Source organism: Hemitrygon akajei, chromosome 6, assembly GCF_048418815.1.
Source record: "Hemitrygon akajei chromosome 6, sHemAka1.3, whole genome shotgun sequence".
In the NCBI taxonomy this organism is placed as follows: domain Eukaryota; kingdom Metazoa; phylum Chordata; class Chondrichthyes; order Myliobatiformes; family Dasyatidae; genus Hemitrygon; species Hemitrygon akajei.
The window spans coordinates 145,355,720-145,382,969 of NC_133129.1; the positions used below are offsets into that span (position 1 = coordinate 145,355,720).

Genomic DNA, 27,250 nt, shown 5'->3' on the forward strand with positions numbered 1-27,250 from the left:
TCATAGAGTGTGGTATACACCCAGGGGGAGTAGTTGGTTAAGAGATACTTTGACATGGATATGATCAGACAAGACAATGGAGCAATATAGTCCATGTGCAGGTAGATGGGATTAACTTAATTTGGCACACAAATCTTGGGCCAGAGAGCCTTATTCTTGCACATGTTCTATGTCGGGCATGTGATCTGTTAGACATATTAAAGACAGAGAAGTTGTTAACACCTACTGGCAGAAATCCTCAAAGACCACCTGAGGTGTGCCTCTAAACTTCACAATGATCTATATCCTATTGTCCAGTCCTATGAACCATTAACCCTATAATGTCCTGTCTAGGCTATTATGTTCCATTAAACCTTACAGTGGCTTATCGCATACCGATATGTTCATTTTTAACTGCACAATAACCATTGGGGACTCCAGCTCGCCCTCTGATTTTGCTCGGCACTGCGTCGGACCGTGCGTGTGGCGTTCTGGGAGGTGTAGTTCTCAACCAATCCGCACAATGATTGGGGCAGATTGCAGGGATTCCTCGCGTCCCCGGTTGCGCCTGCGCTGGGCTGTGCGCGTGGCGTTCTGGGAGGTGTAGTTCTAATTTCATCTGCGCAATGATTGGGGAAGATTGCAGGGATTCCTTGCGTCCCCGGTTGCGCCTGCGCATTGATGGGGAGCGTTGCTGCCAGGCAGTAGGATCGGGAGTGATCGTGAGTGTGTTCTCTGGGTGGGGTTGTCTGGTGTTGTGTTCTGTATCGCTGGAGCTTCTCAGGGTCACGAGCTGCAATCTCTAAGTTCCCTTGTTTTAAAAAATGCTTTTGGAAGATTTTCTTTGATTTTAAAACTTTCCCCACTAAATATAAATGATTGAACTTCTGTAAGACTGGATTTAATTAGTCATGTACGTTCTCACCTGGTGAGACCAATGTGAAGAATTGAAACCAAATTTACGTACAGTTCCTCATATCGTTGGGCAAGTTCACTGGTAAAACGCAAACGCGGGACCAGAAACAGGAAGGTTTGTTTCCCTTGTATGGGTTTATCGAGACATTGGGGAAATTTGCAATTTGTATGGAGTAAAAATTGATTATGGGTTATTTGAATAAGATGTTTCCTCAATTATTATTGTACCGTGGGCTTAAAAGGACATTTTGGTCATGGAAACTACATTTGAAAATAATCTTAATTGAAATAATTTTTTGAATGTAGGCCTAGTAAATAAGACTTCTGTGTATTACCCCACCTGATGTTCTTAAAAAATCCCACCAAATTCTGAAGGAACTCTGCAAGTCAGATAGCTTGTATAGGAGGGAATAAGCAGTCTACTTATTAGGTGGAGACCCCTCATCAGGATTGGAGAGGAAGGGTACATAAGCCAGAATAAAAGGATGGGAGGTGGAGGAGAGGAGTACAAGTTGTTCTTACAGTCACTGAACTAATTTGCAAAAGATATTCCTGTAAGGTTAGACATTTGAGGAGTTTCATCCAATAATGATGAAAGAAATGAAGACCTCTTCCTTGGTGACAATCAACACAGGCAAACTTCAAGGAAGCATGTTTATCCCACTGCTCTACTTTTTTTTACACTGGCTATATGGTGAGGTACAGCTCAAGCACCATCTGTAAATTTGCTGATGACACCATTGTTATCACCAGAATTTAAGATGGCATGAGAAAGATAGATGTATAGGAGTGAGATACACAATATCAGCAAGACCGAGGAATTGATGGGGATTTTGTGAGCGGGAGTTTGGGAGAAGACATACCTGTCCTCATTGAAAAGGGTGAGCAGTGGCAAGATTTGGGGTGTTAACATCTGAGAGGCCTGGGTCCATTCATAAAGAAGGCACTTCATTTGGAGTTTGAGGAATGCCAACAAAGGCATGGCTAGCAAGTTTCTACATATGTACAGTGGAGAGCATTCTAACTGGTTGCATCACTGCCTGGCTTGGAGGCTCCATGTACAGAATCAAAAGAGATTGCATAGGGTTTTAGACTTAATTAGCTCTAGCATCAGCACAACTGTTCCCAACATTAAGGACATTTTCAAAAGGCTCAAGAAGGCAGCATCCATCATTCAGGACCCTTACCATCTAGGACACGTCCTTTTCTCATTACTAGCATCAGGGAGAAGGTACAGGAGCTTGAAGGCCCACACAATATTTTTCGAACAATTTCTTCCCCCCTAGCATCAGATTTCTGAACAGTCCATGAATTCACGGCTACTACCTTGCTATTTCTCTTTTGATCTACTGTATCTATTTTTGTAACTTGTATTTTTTATGCCTTGCATTGTACTGCTGCTGTTATTATGTCAGTAATAATAAACCTCATTCTGATATCTGGCCTACTCTACTCCTACTTCTTGTGTTTTGTGTTTTCTGTCTGTATCCATGATTTCTGGGATTGTGGGTTGGTATCAGTAGGACTGTGTGACTATAACTAACCCTTCTGCTTGCATTAATGTGCACCATATTAAATTCAGTTACTATCTCATGCTGATTTATCAATGTTGGATCTAGGGTAAGCAATACATCTTTTCCAAAATTCCCAGTTTTATTTTCAAAGTTCTCCATACCTTCGTTTCACACCAGCCTTTAAACCTATTTGGTATCTCTGACTTCATCTCCATAATGCTGACTGCTGGTGAAAATGGAGAATGACATTGCGGATACAATAGGGTCTTTTAAGAGACTCCTGGATATGTGCGTGGAGCTTAGAAAAATATAGGGCTATGGGTAACCCTAGGTAATTTCTAAAGTAAGTACATGTTCGGCACAGCATTGTGGGCTGAAGGGCCTGTATTGTGCTGTAGGTTTTCTATGTTTCTATTGGTACTTTCAGAACAGTCATCTCGTGGCCCAGTTAGAAACCCTGACTGAATGCAGAAGTGCACTCCCTACTAAAAGCCCAGAGTGCTGCCTTCAAGTCTGGAGGCAGAACAGCTTGCTGTCGAAGCAGCCAGGAAAAACCTCATCTTGGGCATCAGGAGGACGCAGACTGCTTATGCACAAAAAGTTCAGGAACACTTGTCTGATATTGAGCCCCAGCATGTGTGCCGGGGCATCGAGTCCATTACTGACTATGTAAGGGAACACTGCGTCAGCTGTACTAGTGATGCCTCCCTCCCCGACATGAAACAACTTTTATGCACGCTGTGAGACATGCAACACAATGCCGGCCAACCCCCTCCAAGGTGAGCAGGCGCTATCCGTAAAAGCAGCAAGCATGAGAAGGTCTCTACAGAGAGTCTGCCCCCTCCGTAAAGCAGCTGGGTCAGGCAACATCTCAGGCCAAGTACCCGGAGTATGTACACCAGCTCACTGACTTCTTCACGGACATGTTCAATACTTCACCCATCCAGGCTGCTGTCTCAACATGCTTCAAATTTGCCTCCATCATACCTGTACTAACGAACTTTACACCTTTATTACTAAGCGACTACCACCTGGTGGCACTGTTGCCAATTTTTATGAAGTGCTTTGAATGGCTGGTAATGGCATATATCAAAATCACCATTCCTGCTACACTGGACACTCGCTGCTATGCTTACTGACAGAACCACTCTACGACAGATGCTAAAGCATCTGTCATGCACCCGACAGTGACTTACCTAGAAAACAAGGACACGTGTCAGAGTGCTATTACTGTATTTCAGTTTGGTATTTAACACTATTGTCCACAAACCTTGGTGAGCAAGCTGACTCCTCAGTCTAAATACATCACTGCTAAAATTGGGTGTTGGGCTTCCTAACGAACAGACCTCATATAGGATTCACAACAACTCCTCCCTCCCCATCATCCTTAACACAGGTGTCCCTCGAGCACCGTGTGCTGAGCCCATTGCTGTACAGTGGGCTTGCACCTGACTGCTCAACCAAACACCCGAGTAATCCCATTATTAACTTTGTCAATGACACGACAGTGGTGGGGCTTGTCGCCAACAGCAGTGAGACAGCCTACAGAGAGGAGGTAGAAGAGCTCTTGGCCTGGTGCCAAGCAAATAACCTTTTCCTCAATGCCAACAACACAAAGGAAATGGTTATTGACTTCGGCAGAATTCACACCACTTGTGGTGAACTACATATACCTGTCTGGACACGCCCCCTGATGACTGCTCCTGTGGCTCCTCCCACAGACCCCTGTATAGAGGTGATGGAGGTCTGAGCCCGGCCTCTCAGTCTCCAGGATGTAGTATGGTGGTCACTCACTGCTCGTTCCTTCTTCCAGTCAATAAAAGCCGATACCTCGCTTTTACGTCTCAGAGTGAGTTATTGATGGTGCATCACCACTCACACCCATCTTTACATCAGAGGCACAACAGTGCAAACTGCCAGCAGTTTTAAACTCCTGGGAGTGCATGTCTTGCACAACCCCTCGCGATCCCAGAACTTTTGTAGCATAAAGTTCTTTAATTTAAAAAAACAGCTTTAATTTCTTTATAGAACTAGTTTGGAAAAGTGTTATTGCCTGAGAAACTGCATAACCAAAAGGGTTCTCCACTCAGGGTATAGCATGCTTATATGGTCAGCATCCAGAAATAACTTCTGGTGATGGTGTTTACCTGCTGTTTCTGAACTTCCCTTCATGGAATCAGATGAATGAATTGGTTGCAAAGGCACTTGAAAGTTAGTCAGGCTAACAAAGGACAAAAACAACCTGAAGGCTGGATGCAGATTTCATTACCTAAAACTCTTTAAGTCCATGGTAAATTTCATTGTTACCAGCTCTGAAATTGAATTCTTAAACTGGCATACAAGGTTTGAACTGCTATCTGGCACTTGAATGGTTATCTGGCATTTTAGTCTAAGCAGTGTTTGGATCTGACTGTTTCATTATTTTCCTTGTAGCTTCACAATTAATTGTATGCTTCCTAGTGGTCACAGTTATTAGCAGCTATTAAATATACAGCTATCAAATGTTTCCCCTAGCGGTTACATTTGTGTGATTTTTGAATTCTCCAGTGCTGTGTTGTTTGAATACGGGTTTTCTGATTAGCTGACTCTTATCTGCGAATTTGAATGGAATTTTTTCTTGTCTATGTAATGTAAAAGAGCTGATGTGCAGTGGTATCACCTTTTTGCTTCCATCTCCCTTCACGTAGTAGACCTCTACTACTCTCTGCTTTCAACTGTCTTTGTTCTACTAACGCTTACAAAGTCGACCATGAAGCAAGTTTTGTGCCTCTTTCCTGACTTCCAAAGGAATCCTGGATTAAAAACATCAGAATCCAACAGCATCTGATTAACTTGTCTGGCAACATAACCACAATGTGACCAGTCTCATTGGCATTGATTTCAAGTGCTGAACTCAGTTTTAATCAGCTTTGCTGATGAAGGCATTTTCTACATTACTAAATCTATATTAGGGATATCACTGTAGATAGTTTTGCAAGTGTAACGGCCCTGTTTCTACCTCCATGCTGTAGAAATTTCATTTTCACCGTGGGTCCTGCTGGTAGAATGTTTTTGTTTTGGCTAGAGATAAGATGCTCTGCTGCTCAACTTGGGAATATTGTGTCAGCCACTCATGATGGCGGAATCTGGAGAAATTCCAGCGAATGGGGTGGAGAGAGATTTGGGATGGACAGCAGTCTTTTTGGCGGAAGTTGAGGAGAGGACAGGAGGGAAGTTGACTCAGAATGCAGTGGGAAGGAGCGTCCCTGTTTCACAAAGTGCTTTGAACAGATAGTGACTGACTCCAAGGAGGAAGGGCCAGTGCTCTTGATAGGGATCCCGTTTGTTCAAGATTGATTTCAAATGGTTCAGAATGCAGTGTGTGCTTTCACGCAGACTGTTGGTCCAGTGCATCAGTAAAAAGACAACTTCAACATGAGCTCCAGGAGCACTTTGGATTTATTTAACTAAAATGGGCCACTTTATTTTTTTTCTGTTTTGTCTTTCTCACTAACTTCGATAAAGCTGAAATTTGTAAATATACTTCCTTATAATTTTATACGGTGTATGGTCTGTTATTTCTTGCCGATTGACAATTTTTTATGGGCAATATTTACACAGTACTTGCTCAAAACGAGGTTTCTTTAATTGAAGCATCATGACATTCCTGTTTGGTTAAACCCCAAATCATACTGACCCTAGACATATATTGTTTATGAAAGGTGGCGCTGAGTTCTGTGGCTGTTAGCAGAGCGTGTTAATGAGCCAAGGTTGCATACGAGTCTGGTGAGGGGGCTACATAGGCAAAGGAGGAAAAATAATTGTCAGAAACTTTGCCAATAGGATTTGAGCAAATAAAGCCAGATTGATCGAGGTAGGCTTTGGAGGAGAGGTGCTGGAAAAGGAAGATGTGGAGATGTTTAAGACAAAAAGGAAATCTTAGAGCAGGTGTTATAACCTTGATGAGAATTCTGAGGTCGATATGGAAGACAAATCAAAGGAACCTTAAAAAAAGAGATGGATCTTAAGTTTGTGACTGCAAGTTGTGGGTTAGCTCAATTATTTGGCTTCTAAATTCAGTATGAGATCAATTTCAGTGGAAACATGGTTGTCTTGTACTCTGTGCAGTATTATTCTACGTGGCATCTTACAACAGTGCTAAGCCACCTAAAATGTTATACATTTTGATTTATGACTAAAAAATGCAGAATATTAACATTTGAATGGAATGGAGTATTGAGGAAAAAAGAAACTGTTGTAGAAGTCCATATATTTTTGAAGGTGGATCCTCGGGTAGACAATGCAGGTTAGGATGGAATATCAAATATTGGCCTTTATTGGTCTGGACAATAAATGCTGGCATAGGGTGATTATGTTCTAACTTCATAAAATCTTGTTCAGACCTCATCTGGGATATGTGCCATTCTCATCATCAAAGTGTAAAAAGGAGATGATAGTACTGGGAATGGATACAGAGTAGCTTCACCTGGACCCTTTGTGCCATGGACCACTACCATTAAGCAAGGGATCCCTGGACACCAGGTTGGGAACCCCTGACCTGGATGAAGTCTGCATAGGTACAATTCAGTTATGCGAAACAACTAGACTGTTCTCCCAGGAGTAGAAGAGGTGAAGAGGGGACATAATTGAGGGACATGAAACCAGGAAGTTTTAGAGAATGTCGACTGCAGTAAGCCTTTCCCACTTCAGAGTCGATAAACCTAGTTTAGAGTAAGGGGAAAGAGATCTAGAGGTGGTGTGAGGGGTCCCATGCCAGAGAATCGAAGTATCAGGAATTCACTGCCTGAGAGAGTGGTTGAAGTTAGGTTGCTGACGGCATTTAAGCAGTATGTAGGTGAGCACTTGAATTAATCAGATGTAGAGAGTTATAGACTGGGAGCTGGTGATGGGGTGAAAATGAAGGGATGTTCCCTGGTCAGAATGAACGAGTTGAGCTGAATGTTTCTGGGATTTGGGTGCTGGGTTTATTAAATTCTGAAATAGAGTTTCTGACCCCTTCAGATTCTCATCTGCTTTGCTGTAATTTGCATTACATGTGCTATAACTCCTGACATATCCACAGTATAACAATAGCATTATTGCACAAGAATACTTGTGTTGATCATGTCAGTAGGTTCAACCTAGGCAACACATTGCTGATGTACAATCACCTTGGGAAGTATCTATCATAAAATCTACAAAATCTTTCTCACTTCAGCTTAAAAAGCATCACCAGTCAGCCAGCTGCAGGACGAGATGTTTCGATTATAGTTTGCAATAAACAGTCATTTCTGTGGTTTCATGTTTATCCTGCCCCCACACCCCAACCATTTCTGACATACACTTGGCCACTTTATTAGATACACCTGACCTGTACACCTCATTAATGTGAATAAGTATTCAGCCAATCATGTAGCAGCGAGTCAGTGTATAAAAGCATGCAGGCGTGGCCAAGGGATTCAGTTATTGTTCAGATGAAACATCAGATGGGGAAGAAATATGATCTAAGTGACTTTGACCATGGAATGATTGTTGATGCCAGGCAAGGTGGTTTGAGTATCTCAGAATCTCCTTGGATTTTCATGTGCAACAGTCTCTGGAATTTACAGAGGATGGTGTGTGAAAAAAGTCCAGTGAGTGGCAGTTGTGAGGGTAAAAATGCCTTGTTAATGAGAGAGATCATTGGAGGATGGACAGGAAGGTGTCAGTAATTCAAATAACCACGCATTACAACTGTGCTGGGCAGAGGAGCATCTCTGAATGCACGTGAACCTTGAAGTATCTGATGACCACAGCAAAAATGCACTCAGTTCCCACTTTATTAGGTAGCTTCCTTAACTAGTAAAGTTGACACTGAGTATATATTTTAAATAGTGGAAAAAGTCTTGCAGATTAAAGAAAAATAACTTCGTCTCAGGGTCCAGATAGCAAACAGCTTGTGGTTTATCATTTCTTTATTCTCCTGCTGCCAGCCTTGCAGAACTCTATATTTATAGAAATTTAGCTGTAAATTCAGTCTGAAGGGATGATTGAAACCTTTTTCTTAGCTAGTGGAGGTATTCATAAATTGTATATTTTTATCACAATTCTACAGACCACTTCCTGACCTAAGTTTATAATTATTAGGAATTAGAATGTAGCAAAAATAAACCAAACTTAGATTCAACTGAGTCAGAGATTTTTCTTGCAGCAGACGCAAGGTTACTGCAGAACACTGAATTTAATTTACTCTTCATTACTGATCCCCCTTTAAGCAGAGTGTTTCAAAGCAATTGTTTTCAGCAAAAAAATCCCAATATGAATTGCTTGATAGTTTTATTTTTTCCTAATGCTGTTTCAAAGAGTCTTTGTTTTTGATATGTCCAGTACTTCCCCTAGCTAGTCATCCTTTTGTATCTGTTGATGGTTAGTAATTCACCCAACCTCAATCAGCTGCCATCGCACACAACCCACATGCTCTTTTAACTGTTCAGAGTAAGGCTATGTCCACACTAGACTGGATAATTTTGAAAACGCCGGTTTCGCGTAAAAATGATAGACGTCCACACTATGCGTTTAAAAAATATCTCTGTCCACATTGAAATGGAGATTTCGGCGAACCTTCTCCTCCTGGGCATGCACAGGACACATCTACCGAAAATAAGCGACAGGTTTGGTGTCGAATCTCGCGGTAAAAGTGCGCATTTGTGTAGTTGCAGACTAGAAAAACTTAAAACAATGGACAGCTGTTGGTTTTTGCACAGGAGAACTTAAAAGTAAAAAAAACCAAATACTGGAGCGTACGGAGGCAACCGACGGAGTTCACGGACAGATTGACCCGGCTGACGACGAACATTGAAAAACTGACTAACTCTGTTGCATTAATAAAGCACCTTGTTAAATGTATAAAACATGTCTGCATCAGTGTTATCTTGTATTTCCATACAATGTTACATTAGGCTGTTACACATCTATTGTCAGAGAAGTACTTGCATAAATAGGTAAACCAGCTTCATACGAGCAAGGACAGAAACCAGGGCAAAGTGAGTATACTTACTTATTCAGTAAGTTATGGGTCAAAGTATTTGGTGAGTACATTTCTAACTCTTCTGGCGTCGGTTTCGTTGCCATCTGTTCTGAAATTGTTAGGTTGCGTTCGAGAAAACAATGAAATGGCACGCTGCCATCTGACAGCGTTTTCAGAAGTCTCCGGTTACCCCGTCCACACTGATCCAGCCAATCCGGCGTTTTCAAAAATATACACCTTGGAAAGCATTCCTAAAAAGCTCTGGTTTCAGGGGACGAAAACGCCGTTTTAGTGTGGACGGAGGGTAAAAACGAAGAGAGAAAGCTTCGGTTACAGATTTATCCGGTGTAGTGTGGACGTAGCCTAAGTAGTGACCAAAAGCAGTGATCTTACCTGCTTTCTTTTAACTTTCCAACCCATAGGCAGTTAAATCAATAATAGTATCCCAAAGAGGTTGTTTGACTCAACATAGATTGAAGATTGGATCTTACTGGTCTGTAGGCATCTACTTGTACACGAAATTATTGTCGACCACATGAGGAAAGGGAGTATAAGAAGAAGGAGAGAATTTTTGCATGAGCTTATGATCTGTGGTTAGGAAAACTTTGTGTAATCTATTTTAAAAAGACTAAGAAGCAGACATTATAACAGTTTGATCTCTACTAATTTAAAATATATTTTTTAAGGTTCCAATTAGGCATTTACTTTAAGTGCATGAGATTGGTAGAAGTCATGAATTTTGGTTTGAATTCAAGTGCTTCTATTTAAAGCAATGCAAGCAGTGAACTCCTGTTTATGTGGTTTCAGCCTTGTAATTCAGTATAGTGGAGCGCCTTGTTCTTGATGTAGATCATTCCACTTCCTTGAGACCAAGTAGTGTATATAAATCTTGTAGTTTGGTTATCCTGCTCTTCTGTACCTGCGATTGATTTCATATTAGATTGAAGAACTCCAGTGCTGCACATTGGAATCATTTCTTAGTGCTCCATTTTAAATTCCGTAAGTATCTGAGAATTTAACTTATTATTAGCTTCAGCATCTTTGAAAAATACACACAAACAAATCAACAGCTAGCGCCTTTTCTATCTAGCAAATTGTTCACCTTCTGCAGGATTCAAGCAACTCTTGAATTTTTTTCCCTTTGTAAGACGTCAGCATTGTATTTTTCTGGATTTTGAACCTGCATAGATATTTTACTGGTGTCTGAAACCTATTAGGAATTGAACTGAGAATTTTTTTTCTAGAACTTATCTGAGCAAATACATTGATAGTATTTCTGTGTGTCTGACATTTTAATTACTGATTGGGTAATTGGGTGGCTCAGCATCCACTTGGATTTTAGCTAGAGAGTATATTAAAAGATTTTGTCTTGAACAGATTCTGAATTGGTGAGTAAATTGTTGACTCCTGAACCTGATGAAGTTTAGACCAATGTGAGTATTCATGAGCTTGAATCAAATAAATGTATTTTGAGGAGTGTCATACCTGTAAGATTTGTATTAATGAGTACTACTGAGTTCTGGTCACCAAGAACGTTAAACCATTAAGTCCAGTATTAGTTCTAGAACTGAAGGTTCTGTTTCAGGACTTGTATTGTTTGGTCAGGGTATTTTTGAATCTTGAAATATTGTGTGAATTTGGGAACAGGCATAATTTTGGATCTGATCTAATTTATGTATTACTGAAATCCAGGAATGTTTCAACTGTGGAAGATATTGTTAGACATAGAATTTGAACTGGCAAGTAAATAAACAGTTTTTAGCTTCCTTGAAGTATTGAACACATTGTAGGAATGTAGCGCCATTTGGATCATTATCTGCTGAGAAAATTATTGCTTCATCCAAAGCTCTCATCGCCTTCAACCGTTACTCTACATACCACTCACACTTAAGACCAAGTCTCCCTCCCTTCCTTTCATTACAAAATCTTCATGCACTTTGAATTGACCTCGAGTGGGAATTGATTTATACCTAACCTCATGCTGTGGAGTGGATTGGACATTGACATTGGACTTCACAAACAACCATCAGGATTGTGTAGTGGACGAAACAGAAGAGGTAGTTACCAGGGTCTTACCTGTTTTTTGCTTACAGGCAGCTGTGCTAGATTTCTCAGAGAAACACTATGTATACATATAATCTCTCAGTAAGATGGTCTCATTAGGCTCTGACACTATATGTATTCTCATTTATGTGCCTGGATCTCTTTGCTTCTAGAAGTCATCATTATGGTCACTCATATCTCTCAGCTGCTGATATTGATCTTTGTTTCAACTCTCAGGATAAAGGAATAGGTATTGAGATTTACTTGTATTGCAGATTTCCCAAATCTCAGGCATTCATCAACATCTATAGCATTAGTCCTTCAATCTCTCTGACAATCTATCTGGAGTGCTTGGAAGGATTTCTCATTCCCTGCCCCAATATTGTACCGTCAATTCAAGGAGCAGCATCACTGTCCAGGCACTGGAAGTGTGTCAAATGTAATGTGTTGTTTTCCCTTGAAGCTGGTTGCTAAATCCTGTTACTCACTGATGCATTTACGTATGTTAAAACTTTGATGCAGCATGGCATTGCACATTAAAGACTAATAATCAGTGCTGCTCTTCCTGCTGAGTTCCTCTGGCAGCTTATTTGTTGCTCCAGATACCAGCATCTACAGTCTTATATTACCCAAGCCAAGCAATCCATTCTGGAAACCCTACGGTTGGAGATGGCTTTCTTTATGGGACTTTTGAAAACATTGTTTGAAACAAAGCACTTTGTAGGTTTAAGAAGTATTAAGTTGTATATAAATACATTAATTCATGCTTTCAAGTTTCCATGCCTAACTTTCATTCAAATGTACTTTTCTCTAGTTATCAACAGAGACCCTGTGTGTAAAATAAATTCCACTCAAGACAATGAGCTTTTATTTAAGGTTTGGAGAAGGGAGCAACAGCAATTGATTTGGATAATGACAAATGCAGTGCAAGAAAATGTTATTTTAGAATATGAAATCATTGCAGAAAGACTATTGATGAAAGATTGAAGGGGCTGAGATAAATCCAGAAGCACTGAAAATATTACACTGCAATTGAGCTTTAAGAGCCTGATGAATGGTGAAGAAATACTAAAGGGGAAGAGAGTGTGCTACTGTTCAGGATTCTTGGACAAAAGAAATAGAATATGTAGATACTGAAAGCTGGTTGTTGGTGGTTTGCTTGAATGATCCGTTTCTATGTTGTATCTCTTCATGATCTTAGGAGCTTGATTTCTGCATATTGAAGCACTATTGTGCTTCAAAATAAGAGGGAGATATTTCAAACTAGCCACCCATTCTTCATGGCTGCAGAGAGGAATCAATTTACATCTGGCTGCATTCTTCAGCATCATCACTTTATTGCAAAGAACTTAAGAGCTAACTTTAGTACATCATCCAGGGGAAAATAACTATGGGAATGCAAATATCCAAAAGTTGGCAAATGAGTTGCGTTAATCCTCCATCAGCTTTAGCCGGGCGGTGTCCCATAATATGCATTAAGATTTCATAAAATAATTGGAAATAAATATTTTTTTAATTGAATACAGCTTTGAAGTGATTGTGGGGCAATTCATTAGACCCTTTTAAATCCTTATTAAGTGCGTCCATTTAAAATTGTGGGTCAGCTAATCACACATAGAGCTATCAATGAATTAGTTCAACTGACTCTTGGTTCTAGAAGCTGTCCCAAATAAATGTATAAATATGCTACAAATAAACAACCTGAGATGAAAAGGTTTTTTTTTCATAAAATGCATTTCACATTTCTTTCTGAGTGTTTCAAAACAATGTTCCCTCTAATTTGTAATTACCAGTGTGCGCAAATATCTTGTGCTGTGCAATTTTTTGCGTACTGAATTTTATATATTGAAGTGTTTTTGTTAACGGCTGGAAAAGCACTGTCAATAAGAACTTAAGAGCTTTTGCAAACTGACCATTTGTGACTTGTTTGCTAAAGAATGCTTTAAAAAGTCAAGTTTCCAAATATCACCCCACTTCTTCCCGCTTGCAAATTCTCCAGCAACTTTTGCATCATGGCAATACACACAGGTAACACGAGTTTCTGTATTGTGCGTAAATATTTCACATAGCTGCACTTTCCTGACCTTTGATGTAGCAGTTTCTACTGTTTCATTAAATTATTCCGCTTTAAATTAACTAGCAGTTCTTTTGCGCTTCACGCCCTTTGTTCTGTGGAATTCAACATAGTGAATTGATAATTTCTTCAATTTAAAAGAAGTATGAATAAGCCAGTTCTAAAATATGCAGGCAAATCATCATTAACTCCACATTATCAACATTGTTCATGTCAGACACCAGAAAAGGAAATGTGTGTGGTGAACTACATATACCTGTCTGGTGAACTACATATACCTGTCTGGACTGCTTCTGTGGCTCCTCCCACAGACCCCTGCTGACTGCTCCTGTGGCTCCTCCCACAGACCCCTGTATAAAGGCGATTGAGACCTGAGCCCGGCCTCATTCTCCAGGATGTAGTGTTGTTCATTCTTCCAGTCAATAAAAGCCGATATCTCGCTTCTTATGTCTCAGAGTGAGTTATTGATGGTGCATCAATGTGATTGTGTATGATTGTGAAATATACTTAACACGCCAACGAGGTAGAGGGTGACAACCTTTTGTGCACAGTTTAACCTCCTTTGTGCACTAATATCAAAGGATGTGTGTGTGCACATGCACATACCTTAGAGGGAACATTTTTTCAAAGTACTTGTATCCAGTATTTGAAAAGTGGCTGCTGTTAAAATGAACATGCTAATTGCTTATAAAAACACAAAATGCTGGCAGAACTCAGCAGGCCAGACAGCATCTATGGGAGGAGGTAGTGACGATGTTTCGGGCCAAAACCCTTCATCAGGAGTGAAGTAACATGGGATGGTCGAGGGGGGATAAGAAGTGGGGTGAGGTATGGAGTAGAGAGCTGGGAAGTGATAGGCTGAAGGGAAATGGGCTAGGAGGAAAGGTGGAGGATTATGGGAAATAAAAGAGAAAGGTAGGGTTGGGGGGGAGATTATAGTGAGGGGGGAAACCCCTTATCTCCCACCTAGGTAGCCTCCTACCTGCCGGCATGAACATTCAACTCACAGACCTCCGTTGATACCACTGCCCCCCCCCCCTTACCCCATCCCTATCTATAATTTCAGTCTGGTTCTCTTGCTCTCTCTTTTCTCCCCTCACTATAATCTCCCCCCAGCCCTACCTTTCTTTCTCTTTTATTTCCCATAATTCTCTACCTTCCCCCAGCCCATTTCCCTTCAGCCTATCACTTCCCAACTCTCTACTTCATCCCTCCCCCCACTTCTTATCCCCCCCTCGACCATCCCATGTTACTTCACTCCTGATGAAGGGTTTCGGCCCGAAACGCCATCACTACCTCCTCCCATAGATGCTGTCTGACCTGCTGAGTTCTGCCAGCATGTTGTGTTTTTATTTATTTCCAGCATCTGCAGATTCACTCATGATGCTAATTGCTTATATCTGTTCTTAAATCTAATTTGTTCGGTCTGTAATGCCATCTTGAGAACAGTTATGAAATAAATAAACTCTCACCCTTTTGATGGATTTCCCGGATTCACTTTGATAGATTTCCAGTTTTCTATTGTGGGACAGCAACCAAAGAGCAGTGTATATAATGCAACGGTAGGCCAATAACCCCGCGAAGCATTGTCAGTCACGTAGTTGGATCAGGCCCGGTTTCTGACCTGGTTCCATTTGTTCAGTATTTTATCCATTTACTTCCTCTTTTTTTTGTTGCCATTTTTTTGTCTCCTCTTGATGCCATGCAAGAAGAGAGATCTACTGTTCTAATTCTACTTACAGGTTGTGATTCTTCAGGGAAGAGCTTTGACAGTGAGTGACAATCTATTTGGCTACAAACGGAAATCCCAGTTTGCTGGGACGCTAAGCTAACATTTCTTTAAAATCAGCATATTGATTCCAGTTAGAAAATGCCTACAACTACTGAACTGGATGAGCCTGTTGAACATGCTGAAAATCAAGTCCTGCGACATTCTGCATGACTCATCTACTTTTAAGAAACTTATTGAGCTTGATATTGCTTCTGCTTATGGAGTGTGCTGACAGAATCGGGCTTTCATTTCTAAAGTCTGGGGTATTCTTGTTCCAGGTTTGACTGCGTACTGAAGATGGATGACAAAATTGAGGTTATCCTCAACACTGAAGTAAAGCAGGTAAATATAGAAACACTGTACTCACATCACAACAGACAGGCCTATTCTTGTGTTCATGCTGATAGTTATAATTTTGGATATAGTATTTAATCATGATCCTCAGCATAAGAGATCATAATCTATTATTATCCTTGGTATAATAATAGAAGGGAGTACTGATTCCAACATAAATATGCCTAAATTGAATATTCCCACAAATGTCTACTCATTTTTTCTTTGTGTTCTACTACACTCTGAGCCTCCCTGTTCATTTGTTCCATGCATTCAGCACCAAACATATAAAGTATCTAATTTTAAACTATCTGTAAAGTATCTCCCTCCTAAGTGAAACCCTTATCCATATGTTTCTGCCAATGTTATGAGTTCAGTTTACCTTTATCCTTAACTTAGTTGTATCAGTTTACACTTAATGATTTTGAATACTTAAATGATATCTCTTTTCTGAGCCATCTCCAAAGTGCAAAAAGCCTTAGCTTCTTAAGTCATCCTTATTTTAGATGCTTTTAATCTTCTTGTTTAGTATTAGACCACTGCTGCCTCTCATATTTGGCAGCTTTGAAAGGTTATAATCTCTGTAATTTAAGTACTGTATTTAGAACCTGGTGTTTGCAAATTGTTGCAGGATGTATGTTGTGCTAAAATAAGGCTATATTTAACATGTTGGGAAACTGGGATGAGTATTGGTGGATGGAATTTAATTCCAGCAACTACTAGGTGATATATTATGGAAAGTCAGTTAAGGTCAGGACATATACAATGAATGGTGGGCCACAAAGAAATATTTCTAATTAGAAGGACCTTGTGGTTCAAATCCATAATTCTTTGAAAGTGCCAACGCAGGTAGATGGAGTAATGTAGAAGGCATATGGCATGCTTGCCTTCATTGGTCATGACACAGAATATACAAGTTGTGACATTGTTATTGCTTTATAAAACATGGTTAGATTACATCTAGAAAATTTTGTGCTGTACCAGTTGGAACAGCATAGAAAAAATATGGTTGCACTAGACAGATTGCAGAGGAGATTCACCTTCCGATTGTCTGAATTGGAGGGCTGCAATGTGAATGCAGTCACGGTTGGAGTGGACCAGGGTTCATAGAGTGGCACGCTATGGTTCAACAAGCTTCAACTGGAACAGGCAGTGGTTCTAAGTAAATGCCGTGGTATGTGCTAGCAATGACTGAACCCAAGTGCGGAGGACAGACAGACTACCATGGGGAGACTGCAACCAGGGTTTATTAATAAGTGGCAGCTGGAGTGAAGGAGATCAGGATAGGATGGATGGTAAAAAAGCAAAGGTAGTGTGTAGTAAGAATGCCAGGAAGGGGAGGCAGATGAAAGGACAAAATTTCAGTGGGTGTATTTAAGGCAGAACTAGATTATTCCCTGATTGGTCAGGGCATCAAAGGATATGGTGAGAAGGCAGGTGTATGGGGTTGAGTAGGATCTGGGATCAGCCATATGGAATGGTAGGGTGGACTTGATGGGCTAAATGGCCTAATTCTACTCCTATGTCTTATGGTTTCATGTTCTTAAGGTAAAAGAACACTTAGGAGGCAGTGATCACAATATGGTTGAGTTCAGCTCGACATTTGATAGGGAGAAAGTTGTGGTGAACTACATGTACCTGTCTGGACACGCCCCCCCCCCCACCCCTGCTGACTGCTCCTGTGGCTCCTCCCACAGACCCCGGTATAAAGGCGATTGAGGCCTGAGCCCAGCCCTCAGTCTCCCGGATGTAGCATGGTGGTCAATTGCTGCTTGTTCTTTCTTCCAGTCAATAAAAGCCGATATCTCGCCTCACGTCTCAGAGAGTTATTGATGGTGCATCAAAAGTAAAGTCTGATGTAGCAGTATTTCAGTGAAGAAAAGGAAATTACAGTGGTATGAGCGAGGAGTTGGCCAAAGTACATTAGAAGGAGATGCTGGCAGAGATGACAGCAGAGCAGCAATGATGAGAGTTTCTGGGGAGAATGAGGAAGTTGCAGGGTAGCTGTATTCCAAAAACAAATAAATACTCAAATGGCAAAATAGTACAACCGTGTCTGAAAAGTGAAGTCAAAGCTAATGTAAAAGCAAAAGGAAGGGCAAACAACAATGCAAAAATTATTGGTAAGTCAGAGGATTGGGAAGCTTTTAAAAACCTACAGGGACCAACTAAAAGATCTTTAGGAGGGAAAAGATGAAATATGAAAGCAAACGAACAAACAAAATCAAAGTGGATAGTAAAAGCTATTTCAAGAATGTAAAAATAAAGAAAGATGAGAGTGGATATAGGACCACTAGAAAATGAGGCCAAAGAAATAATAGTGGGGGTCAAGGAGATAGCAGCTGAAATAAATGAGTATTTTGCATTAGTCTTCACTGTGGAAGATGCTAGTAGTGTGCCAGATTTTGAAGGGTGTGAGGGAAGAGAACTGTGTGCAGTTACTAATACAGGAGAGAACGTGCACAAAAAACTAAAAGACTTAAGGGTACATAAGTCACCTGGACAGACGAACTGAACTGTAGTGTTCTGAAAGAGGTAGCAATAGAGACTGTGGAGGCAGTAGTAATAATCTTTCAAAAATCATCGGACTCTGGCATGGTGCCAGAGGACTGGAAAATTGCAAATGTCTCTCCACACGTTAAGAAAGGAGGAAGGCAGCAGATAGCAAATTATAGACCAGTTAGTCTGACCTCACTGGTTGGGAAGATGTTGGAGTAAATTGTTAAGAATGAGTTATCGAGTACTTTGTGACACAGGTAAAGATAGGACAAAGTCAGCAATATTTCCTTAAGGGAACATCTTGGCTGACGAACCTGTTGGAATTCTTTGAAGAGATTACAAGTAGGGTAGATAAAGGAGATGTAGTGGATGTTGCACATTTGGACCTTCAGAAGGCCTTTGACAAGGTGCCACACATGAGGCTGCTTACCAAATTAAGATCCCATGGTATTACAGGAAAGTTACTGGCATGGTTGTAGCATTGACTGCTAGAAGGCAGCGTGTGGGGGAAAGAAAAGGATCCTTTTCTGGTTGGCTGCCAGTGACCAGTGGTGTTCCACAGGGGTTGGTGTTGGGGCCACTTCTTTTTATGTTGTATATCAATCATTTAGATCATCAAGTAGATGGCTTTGTTGTCAAGTTTGCAGATGATATGATTGGTGAAGGGGCAGGTAGTGTTGAGGAAACAGGTAGGCTGCAGAAGGACTTGGACAGATTAGAAGAATAGGCAAGAACTTACAGTAATGCCTACCCCCCCTCACCATTTCCCATCCCCTTGTCCCTCTCTCACGTTATCTCCTTGCCCACCCATCGCCTCCCTCTGGTGCTCCTTCCCCACCCCCATTTTTCTTTCTTCCATGGCCTTCTGTCTCTTTCACCAATCAACTTCCTAGCTCTTTGCTTCATCCCTTCCCCTCCAAGTTTCACCTATCGCCTGACGTTTCTCCCCTCCCCCCACCTTTCAAATCTTCTCCTCAGCTTTTTTTTCTCCAGTCCTGCGAAAGGGTTTCGGCCTGAAACATGGACTGTACTTTTTTCCATAAATGCTGCCTGGCCTGCTGAGTTCCTCTCCTCCAGCATTTTGTGTGTGTTGCTCGATTTCCAGCATTTGCAGATTTTCTCTTGTTTGTAAAAGACAATAACACATTTGGCTGGCCCTGTAGAAGCTGCTGTGTCTGAGCACACTGCCATCTTACTGGAAGATACTAGCCTGGATAGAAGATTGGCCGACAGGCCGGACAGAGGCAAAGAGTGGGAATAAAGGGAGTCTATTCTGGTGGGCTGCCAGTGACTAGTTCTAGAGGGCCGTTTCTTTTCACGTACGTCAATGACGGAATTGATGGCTTTGTGACCAAATTTGTGGATTATCTGAGGAAAAGTGGAGCGGCAGAGAGTGTTGAGAAAGAAGGGAGTTTGCAGAAGGGCTAAGACAGATTCAGAGAAAGGATAAAGAAATGGCAGACAGAATGTAGTGTAGGGAAGTGCTGGAAAGTGTATGATCTTGCACTTTGGCAGAAGGAATGAAGGTGCAGATATTTTCTAAATGGAGAGAAAATTCAAAATTAGAGGTGCAAAGGGACTTGGGAGTTGTTGTGCAGGATTCACTGAAGGTTAACTTGTAGGTTGAGACAGTGATGAGGAAGACAAACACAATGTTAGCATCCATTTTGAGAAGACTAGAATATAAGAGCAAGCATACAATGCTAAGGCTTTATAAGGCACTGATCAGACTGCACTTGTAGTACTGTGAGCAGCTTTGGGCTTCTTATCTTAGAAATGGATGTGCTGACGTTGGAGAGGTTCCAGAGGAGTTTCATGAGAATGGTCCAGTCTTAACATATGAGGAGTGTTTGATTGCTTTGGGCCTGCATTTCAGAATCAGAATTAGAATCAGGCTTTTTATCACCAGCATGTTTTGTGAAACTTGTTAACTTAGCAGCAGCAGTTCAATGCAAAACATGATAATATAGAAAGAAAATAAATAAATCAATTACAGTAAATGTGTGTGTGTCTGTGTCTGTGTGTGTGTGTACATAAACGTGTGTGTATATATACTAATTTTACAACATTCTGTAGCTTTCGATCATGTTCAGTAGCTCTGTCCCCCCCGCCAAACAGTGATGCAGCCTGTCACAATGCTCTCCGCGGTATAAGTTTTCAAGTGATTTAGTTGACACACTAAATCTTTCAAACACCTAATGAAGTATAGCCACTGTCTTGCCTTCTTTATAGTTGTATTGATATGATTGATTCTAACAGACCAGCTTAGATCCTTGGAGATCCTGACACCCTGGAACTTGAAATTGATCACTCTGTCCACTTCGGTTCTCTCTAAGGATTAGCATGTGTTCCTTCGTCTTACTGTTCCTGAAGTCCACAATCAGCTCTTTCGTCTTACTGACATTGAATGCAAGGTTGTTGCTGCACACTCAACTAGCTGGTATATCTCACTCCTGTATGCCCTCTCATCCCCGTCTGAGGTTCTGCCAACAATGGTTGTGTCATCAGGAAATTTATAGATGGTGTTTGAGCTATGCCTAGCCCCACAGTCATAGGTATATAGAGAGTAGAGTAGTGGGCTAAGCACACACCTCAGAGGTGTGCCAGTGTTGATCGTCAGTGAGATATTATCACCAATCCACACAGGTCATGATTTTCCGGTTAGGAAGTCGAGGATCCAATTGCAGAGGGAGGTACAGTGACCCAGGTTCTGTAACTTATCAATCAGGATTGTGGGACTGATGGTGTTAAACACTAAGCTATGGTCAACGAACAGCATCCTGACTTAGGTGTTTAGAGTTCAGAAGAATTAGCGGGAATCTCATTGAAACCTATCGAATATTGTAAGGTCTAGATAGAGTGGATGTGGAGTAGATGTTCCCTACAGCAGAGGAATCTAGGGCCAGAGGGTACATCCTCAGAATGGAGAGGCATCCATTTTAAACAGATGAGGAGGAATTTCTTTAGCCGGAGGGTGGTGAATCTGTGAAATTCATTGCCACAGGTGACTGTGGAGGCCAAGTCATTGAATATATTTAAAGTGGCAGTTGATAATTTCTTGATTTATCAGGGTATCAAAAGTTATGTGAAGAAGAAGGCAGGAGAATGGGAATGAGAGGGATAATAAGTTAGTCAGGATGGAATAGTGGAGGAGACTTGATGGGTTTGTGTTTTATGGATTTAAGATATGGGGACAGTTTAGATAGACTGAGATTCTTTTCCCTGGAACAAGGAAACTGAGGGTTGACCTGATATAGGTACAAACAGGGTAAATAGAACTTTTTTTTCTCCATAGTAGGGATATCAAACACAAAAGACATAGGTTAGAGATGACAGGTAGGATTATAAACTAATCTCCCTCCTGGCACTTATCGTTGCAGGCAGCAGAAGTGCTACACCTGCTTAATCACCTTCCTCACCTCCATTCAGGGTCTCAGACAGTACCTGCAAATCTTTGGGGTCATCTACTGTATCTGGTACTCGTAGTACCACCTGACGTGGATTTGGGGACCGTTTTCTCAAGCACCACAGCTCCATTTGCAAAAACGGAATTTCCTGGTGGCCAACAATTTCCTATTCTCATTCTGACATTGGTTGATGGTTTCTTCTTCTGCCACAATGAGGTCACTCTCAGGGTGGAAGAGCAACACACGTCATATTCCACAAACACAAGGAAATCTGCAGATGCTGGAAATTCAAGCAACACACACAAAATGCTGGTAGAACGCAGCAGGCCAGGCAGCATCTATAGGAAGAAGTACAGTAGAAGCACAGTCCTGACGAAGGGTCTTGGCCCGAAACATTTTGTGTGTGTTACCTCATATTCCATCTAGGTACCCTCCAACCTGATGGCATGAACATTAATTTCTCCAACTTCCAGTAATTCTGTTTTCCCCCCACCCACTTCCCTCTCCTTTTATTCCCCAGTCTGGACTCTTGCCTCTTCTCCACACCTGCCTATCACTTCTCCCTGGTGCCCCTCTTCCTTCCCTTCCTCCCATGATCTACTCTCCACTCTTATCCAATTCCTTCTTCTCCAGCCCTTTGCCGTTTCTACTTATCACCTCCCTGCTTCCTATTTTGTCCTCCCTCCCCCACCCACCTGGCTTCACCTATCACCTTCTACTTTGTCCTCCTCTCCCCCCCCCCCCCTCCGCTACTTATTCCAACTTCTTCTCCTTTCCTTTCCAGTCCTGATGAAAGATCTCAGCCTGAAACATCAACTGACTATTCATTTCCATAGATGTTGCCTGCCCTGCTGAGTTCTGCCAGCATTTTGTTTGCATGTTGCTCAGGATTTCCAACATCTGCAGGGTCTCTTGCTGTTTAAAGTTCATCCAGATATTGCCTGGATTAGAGCACATTGCACAAGGTTGGATTGTTTACTCTGGTCATGAGTGTCAGAAACTGAAGGGAGACCTAATTAAGTTCATAAAAATAATGAGAATCATAGATGGGATAGATATTCATAGTCATTTACCCCAAGTTAGAAATGTCAAATACTAGAAGGTTTAGGTTTAAGGTGAGGCAGAAGAGTTTAAAGGAGATCTGCGAGGCATGTTTATTACAGTGGTAGCTGCGTAGGTGGCTGAGATAAGCACATATGATGGTGATATTTAAGAAGCATTTAGACAGTCGCAAGGACACCCAGGGATACTGTATGTCCAGACAGATGGGATTAGTTATTTTGTCTTCATGGTCAGTTACAGACATTGTGGGTTGAAGCGACTATCCAGTGCTGTATTGGTCTGTTCTCTCTCACAGCTAAACAATAATCCCACAAACCAGTCTTGTGAGTCTTCCCCATATTAAAGCCTCTGTATTTTCTTTCACGAGCTTCATTCTGCTCTTTTAGACATTCCACCAATGCTTGTTTATTTCTTTTATTTACTGTAGATTCCAGACTACAGAGCGCACCTGATTAAAAGCCGCTGGCTCTAATTTTAGAAATAAAATCAATTTTTTACTTGTAAAGGCCGCACCGGATTTTTGGCCGCAGGTGTCCCACGTTGTAATATGAGATATTTACACAGAAAGATGTTACACGTGAGGATTTTTTAACTTTTAATTAAATCCATATGGTAACAAAAACAAATACATATTGCAAATGCTTTTTTTCGAACCGTGCCCGTAACGCGGCTACTTTTAAATATATGTTGCGTATACTTCTTTACTGAACAACATTCCAATATCTCCTAACGACTGGTAAAAAATATATATACTGCAGCCTACCAGGAAAAGTTATTGATCGCCTTTAACTTAAAAGCAGCGTTTTCGCTCCGCCGCTCCACCGCTCCCCCCCGCCGTCCCGTTTATCGCAAACTGGTATCCCACAAGACGCGGCGAAACCGGGTGTGATGTCATAGCATCCCGCGATGTAGTACAGAAAACAAATATAGTTAAAACTCTTCTAACTTTAACTAGAAAATGAATTACTAAGCGAAAATATTATAAACTAAATAACTGCCATAAAGGCAGCACAATGCTTTTCTTCGAGTGTTTTCCATGTTGATGAGGGTGAGTACAAATGACTGATTTACAATAATTTAATTGTGAAAGTGCGCTTGATTTATCGTACAATTTCATTGGACCTCTGTGAACTACTCATCAATTTTATTGGTCTACTGTTACGAGGCAAAATGTTTTCGGCGGCATGAAAAAAAATCATGTATTAGCCGCACCGTATTAAAGGCCGCAGAGTTCAAAGCTGTTCAAAATGTGGGAAAAAAGTAGCGGCTTAAAATCCGGAATCTACGGTATTTGATTCCATTGGTTTCAATGTTTAAAGCTAAAGGCTAATATTACTATCATCCCCCAACAATGTCTGTCCTTCACATTGACCGGATATTAGCACCCTTTCCTTCAGTACAAAGCACAGTAGGAAACATTCCTCCTGGGCAGGTGGCACTAAATTACTGAGCTTTCTGGATGCAGCTGAAGCAAAACTAAGGTTCCATGTTTGAGACTGACGAGTATTGTTAGGTGATTTTAATCATGGTTATTATAGCTCTGCTTGATTCTGACTTTGACAATATCCTTTCCAGTCACCATTTACTGTATAAGAAACTGAGATTGCTTTGTTTTCCCATCAGTACTGTGATAAGCTGTGTATTAGGTACTCCTGCACTTAATAAAAGCTAACAATAACTCAGTACAGAGCAGCAATCCAACTGAAGCTCACTTCAAAGTTCAAGGTAAATTTATTATGGAAGTATATATATGTCACCATATTCTTCACTGAGATTCATTTGCATGCAAGTATTCACAGTAAATACAAAGAAATACAATAAAATCAATGAAAACCACACACAACAAAGACAGATGAGCAGCTAATGTACAAAAGACAACAAACTGCAAATACAAAAAATGATAATTAATAAATAAGCAAAAATACAAAGAACATCAGTTCTAGAGTCCTTGAAAGCGAGTCCATAGGTAATGGAATCAATTCAGTGTTGGGGTGAGTTTAGTGAAGTTCCAGTATCTCTGGTTCAAGAACCTGATGGTCAGTGAGTAATAACTGTTCCTGAATCTAGTGGTGTGCACCCTGAGGATGACCATGCTGCTTTCCTGCTGCAGCTCTCATCATAGCTGTGTTCAGTGTTGTGGAGGGCTTTACCCACGATGGACTGGTCTGAATCCACTTTTGTAGGCTTTTTCCATTCAAGAGCATTGGTGATTCCATACCAGACCCTGATGCAACCAGTCAGTGCAGTCAGCATACTCCACTATGTATCTATAGAAGTTTCTCAAAGTTTTATATGACATGCCAAATCTTCGCCAACTTCTAAGAAAGTAGAGGTGTGCTGTGCCTTCTTTGTAATGGCAGTAGCGTGCTGGACCCAGTAAGTGTGTATTTGGTATTTCAGTTGCAGAATGCAATCATGAAATGGATCACCAGGTGGAGCTCTCTGATAAGCACGCTGAATGCCATAGCACTGGTGTCGTCATACAGAAACACTGAACTTGCGTAGATCAACATGACGGAAAATTTGTATCATTGTAAAAATTCCATTATCCACATATGAGTCAAGTTTTTCTGTGCTTCTAAGATATATATAAAAAGACTCTAATGCTGTTTTCAATGAACTGCAATATCATTTTTGATAACCTTGGATAGTATTTTCAGTGGTCACTGTTTCATTGTTTATACTGTGAAGAAAACAAGTACAAAAAGTACAGTATTAAGTTTTTAAAGCTGGAATACAGAACTAATAAGCAATTTCAAGAATGAAGGTACATGCAGCAGAAGTTAAGAAAAGGATTGTCCTATTTAAACAAAATGCTTTGAGATAACTATTAAAATAACTTTTTAAAAGTTATATATTCTCTTTCACTTGAATATTTTGAGTGATATGGATTGAGCCTGGTTCCACATGTAACCAATCAGACTCTATCTCACCTCCCTGTCACCACCCTAACCACCACATCCCCATTCTGACAATCTTTCCCCTTCCCTCCCAACTTAAACTTTTTGCCTCCATTTATGCTATTTGACCCGCTGAATTCTTCCATAAAAGTACAGTTTATAAAGTAACACGCATGAAATGTTGGAAGAACTTAGCAAGTCAGTTAGCATTCATGGATAAGAATAAACAGTTAATGTTTCAGGCCAAGATCCTTCATCAGAACTCTTCTGCAGAATCTCTTATGAGTATAAAGTCAAATACGGTATATAATATCATTGAAAATCAAAAAAAACCTTACAATTACTAAACATAATTTTAATTTAGTGTTAGACCACAGCTGATAATATATGTCTGATGTTCATTGTATCATCCACTTAACTTGTATTAGGATTTTCTTTCTAATCATCTATCCTACTGCATCTACAACAAATGTAAAATTCTCCATATCTGGTCCATGCTGCTATGTTCTCCTGGATGGATAATAGTTGTTGTTCAAAGCATATTTAGTTCATTTTTAAAGTATAGAAGCACTAAACTGTTCAGTGCAAAGATTTTATTGGGAAAGAGAAGAGAATGAAGGCATGATTCCTCCACCCTGTCTTTTTCTGTATTCTGGCTAATGTGGTTAAAAAAAGTCTCTATTTTATTATTGTACATACTGGGCAAAATCAAAGCAGGATGTCTTGTTTAACTTGACTCTGTTAATAGCAGAATTCAGAATCATTGATAAAGTCCAGGTAACATTTGCCTAACTCCTCTTATTAGGTTTGGAAGCCTTTTTCAAGCAAAGATGAAAGAGAAATGATTGTGAGTGATAGGCCATAAAACACAGGAGCAGAATTAGGATATTTGGACCATCAACTATGCTTCACTATTCAATCATGGCTGATTTACTTCCCCAATCAATCACATTCTCCTGCCTTCCCCCTGTAACCTTTGATGCCCTTACTAATCAAGAACCTATCAAATTCCACTTTAAGTACTATCAGAGCATGGTGGTCTGCACATTGCACAATTTAGGATGACAACAGATGCACATTAACAATTACTTGTGCACTAGGCCTGGAGAGAACTGTTTTGTAATATAACATGTCAAATCATAGAAATGTAATTAATCATTTAGATGCACATCTGATTTGATCACAGGCCTCCACCAGAATTGAACCAATAAATTGGACACAGAATAAAATGCTGGTGGCTGTTTTGAGGTAGTGAAGTTTAAATATAAACATTTGTTTTGTAGGTTTGCTTCTGAGTTTGTAGTGTTTTAAAGTGAAAAAGCCCTTGAAATGAGATTTCTAATACAGCTAAATAGTTACTATTTTCAGTAAAATGCTGTCACTGAAGTGAAGTCAACATTGAATTCCATCTGCCATGAACTTTTATGGACATTCTGCATTTTTATATAGAGGGACGTGTAAAAACTAACAGAAATTCTGAGAGACGATGGGAAAAACTTCTCAATGACAGATTGGTCTAAAAACAGAACTTTGAATGAGGGTGGCTTGCACAGGAACTATATGAGGATTATTTTTTAGGTTGTGAGTGATAAGGATCTAGAATGTATTGAAGGAGAGGCAGCAGGTTAAAATTTTTCAACTTGATAATACTTTGAAAGAGAATGGGATTTTATCAATCTGCCATGCACACATTAAAAAAAATAGACGTCTTTCTGTAGTTAACAGTAAGCATCTTCAGAACACTTCCATTTAGATATTGGAATCTGAG

At 40.6% G+C, this 27,250-nt stretch overlaps 1 protein-coding gene across 3 annotated transcripts in view; it reads left to right on the forward strand.

Annotated features, from left to right (window-relative positions):
* Nucleotides 1-631: 631 nt before the first annotated feature.
* The window catches only part of LOC140729559 (cytosolic 5'-nucleotidase 1A), a 71,706-nt gene continuing 45,087 nt past the window's right edge, over nucleotides 632-27,250 (forward strand). Inside the window, exons 1-2 of one of the 3 annotated variants that reach the window (XM_073049464.1) lie at nucleotides 632-701; nucleotides 15,560-15,623. In XM_073049464.1, the coding sequence (XP_072905565.1) occupies nucleotides 15,579-15,623 (45 nt within the window). In that variant the 5' untranslated portion in view covers nucleotides 632-701; nucleotides 15,560-15,578. The other 2 variants (XM_073049466.1, XM_073049465.1) reach the window with 2 other exon arrangements.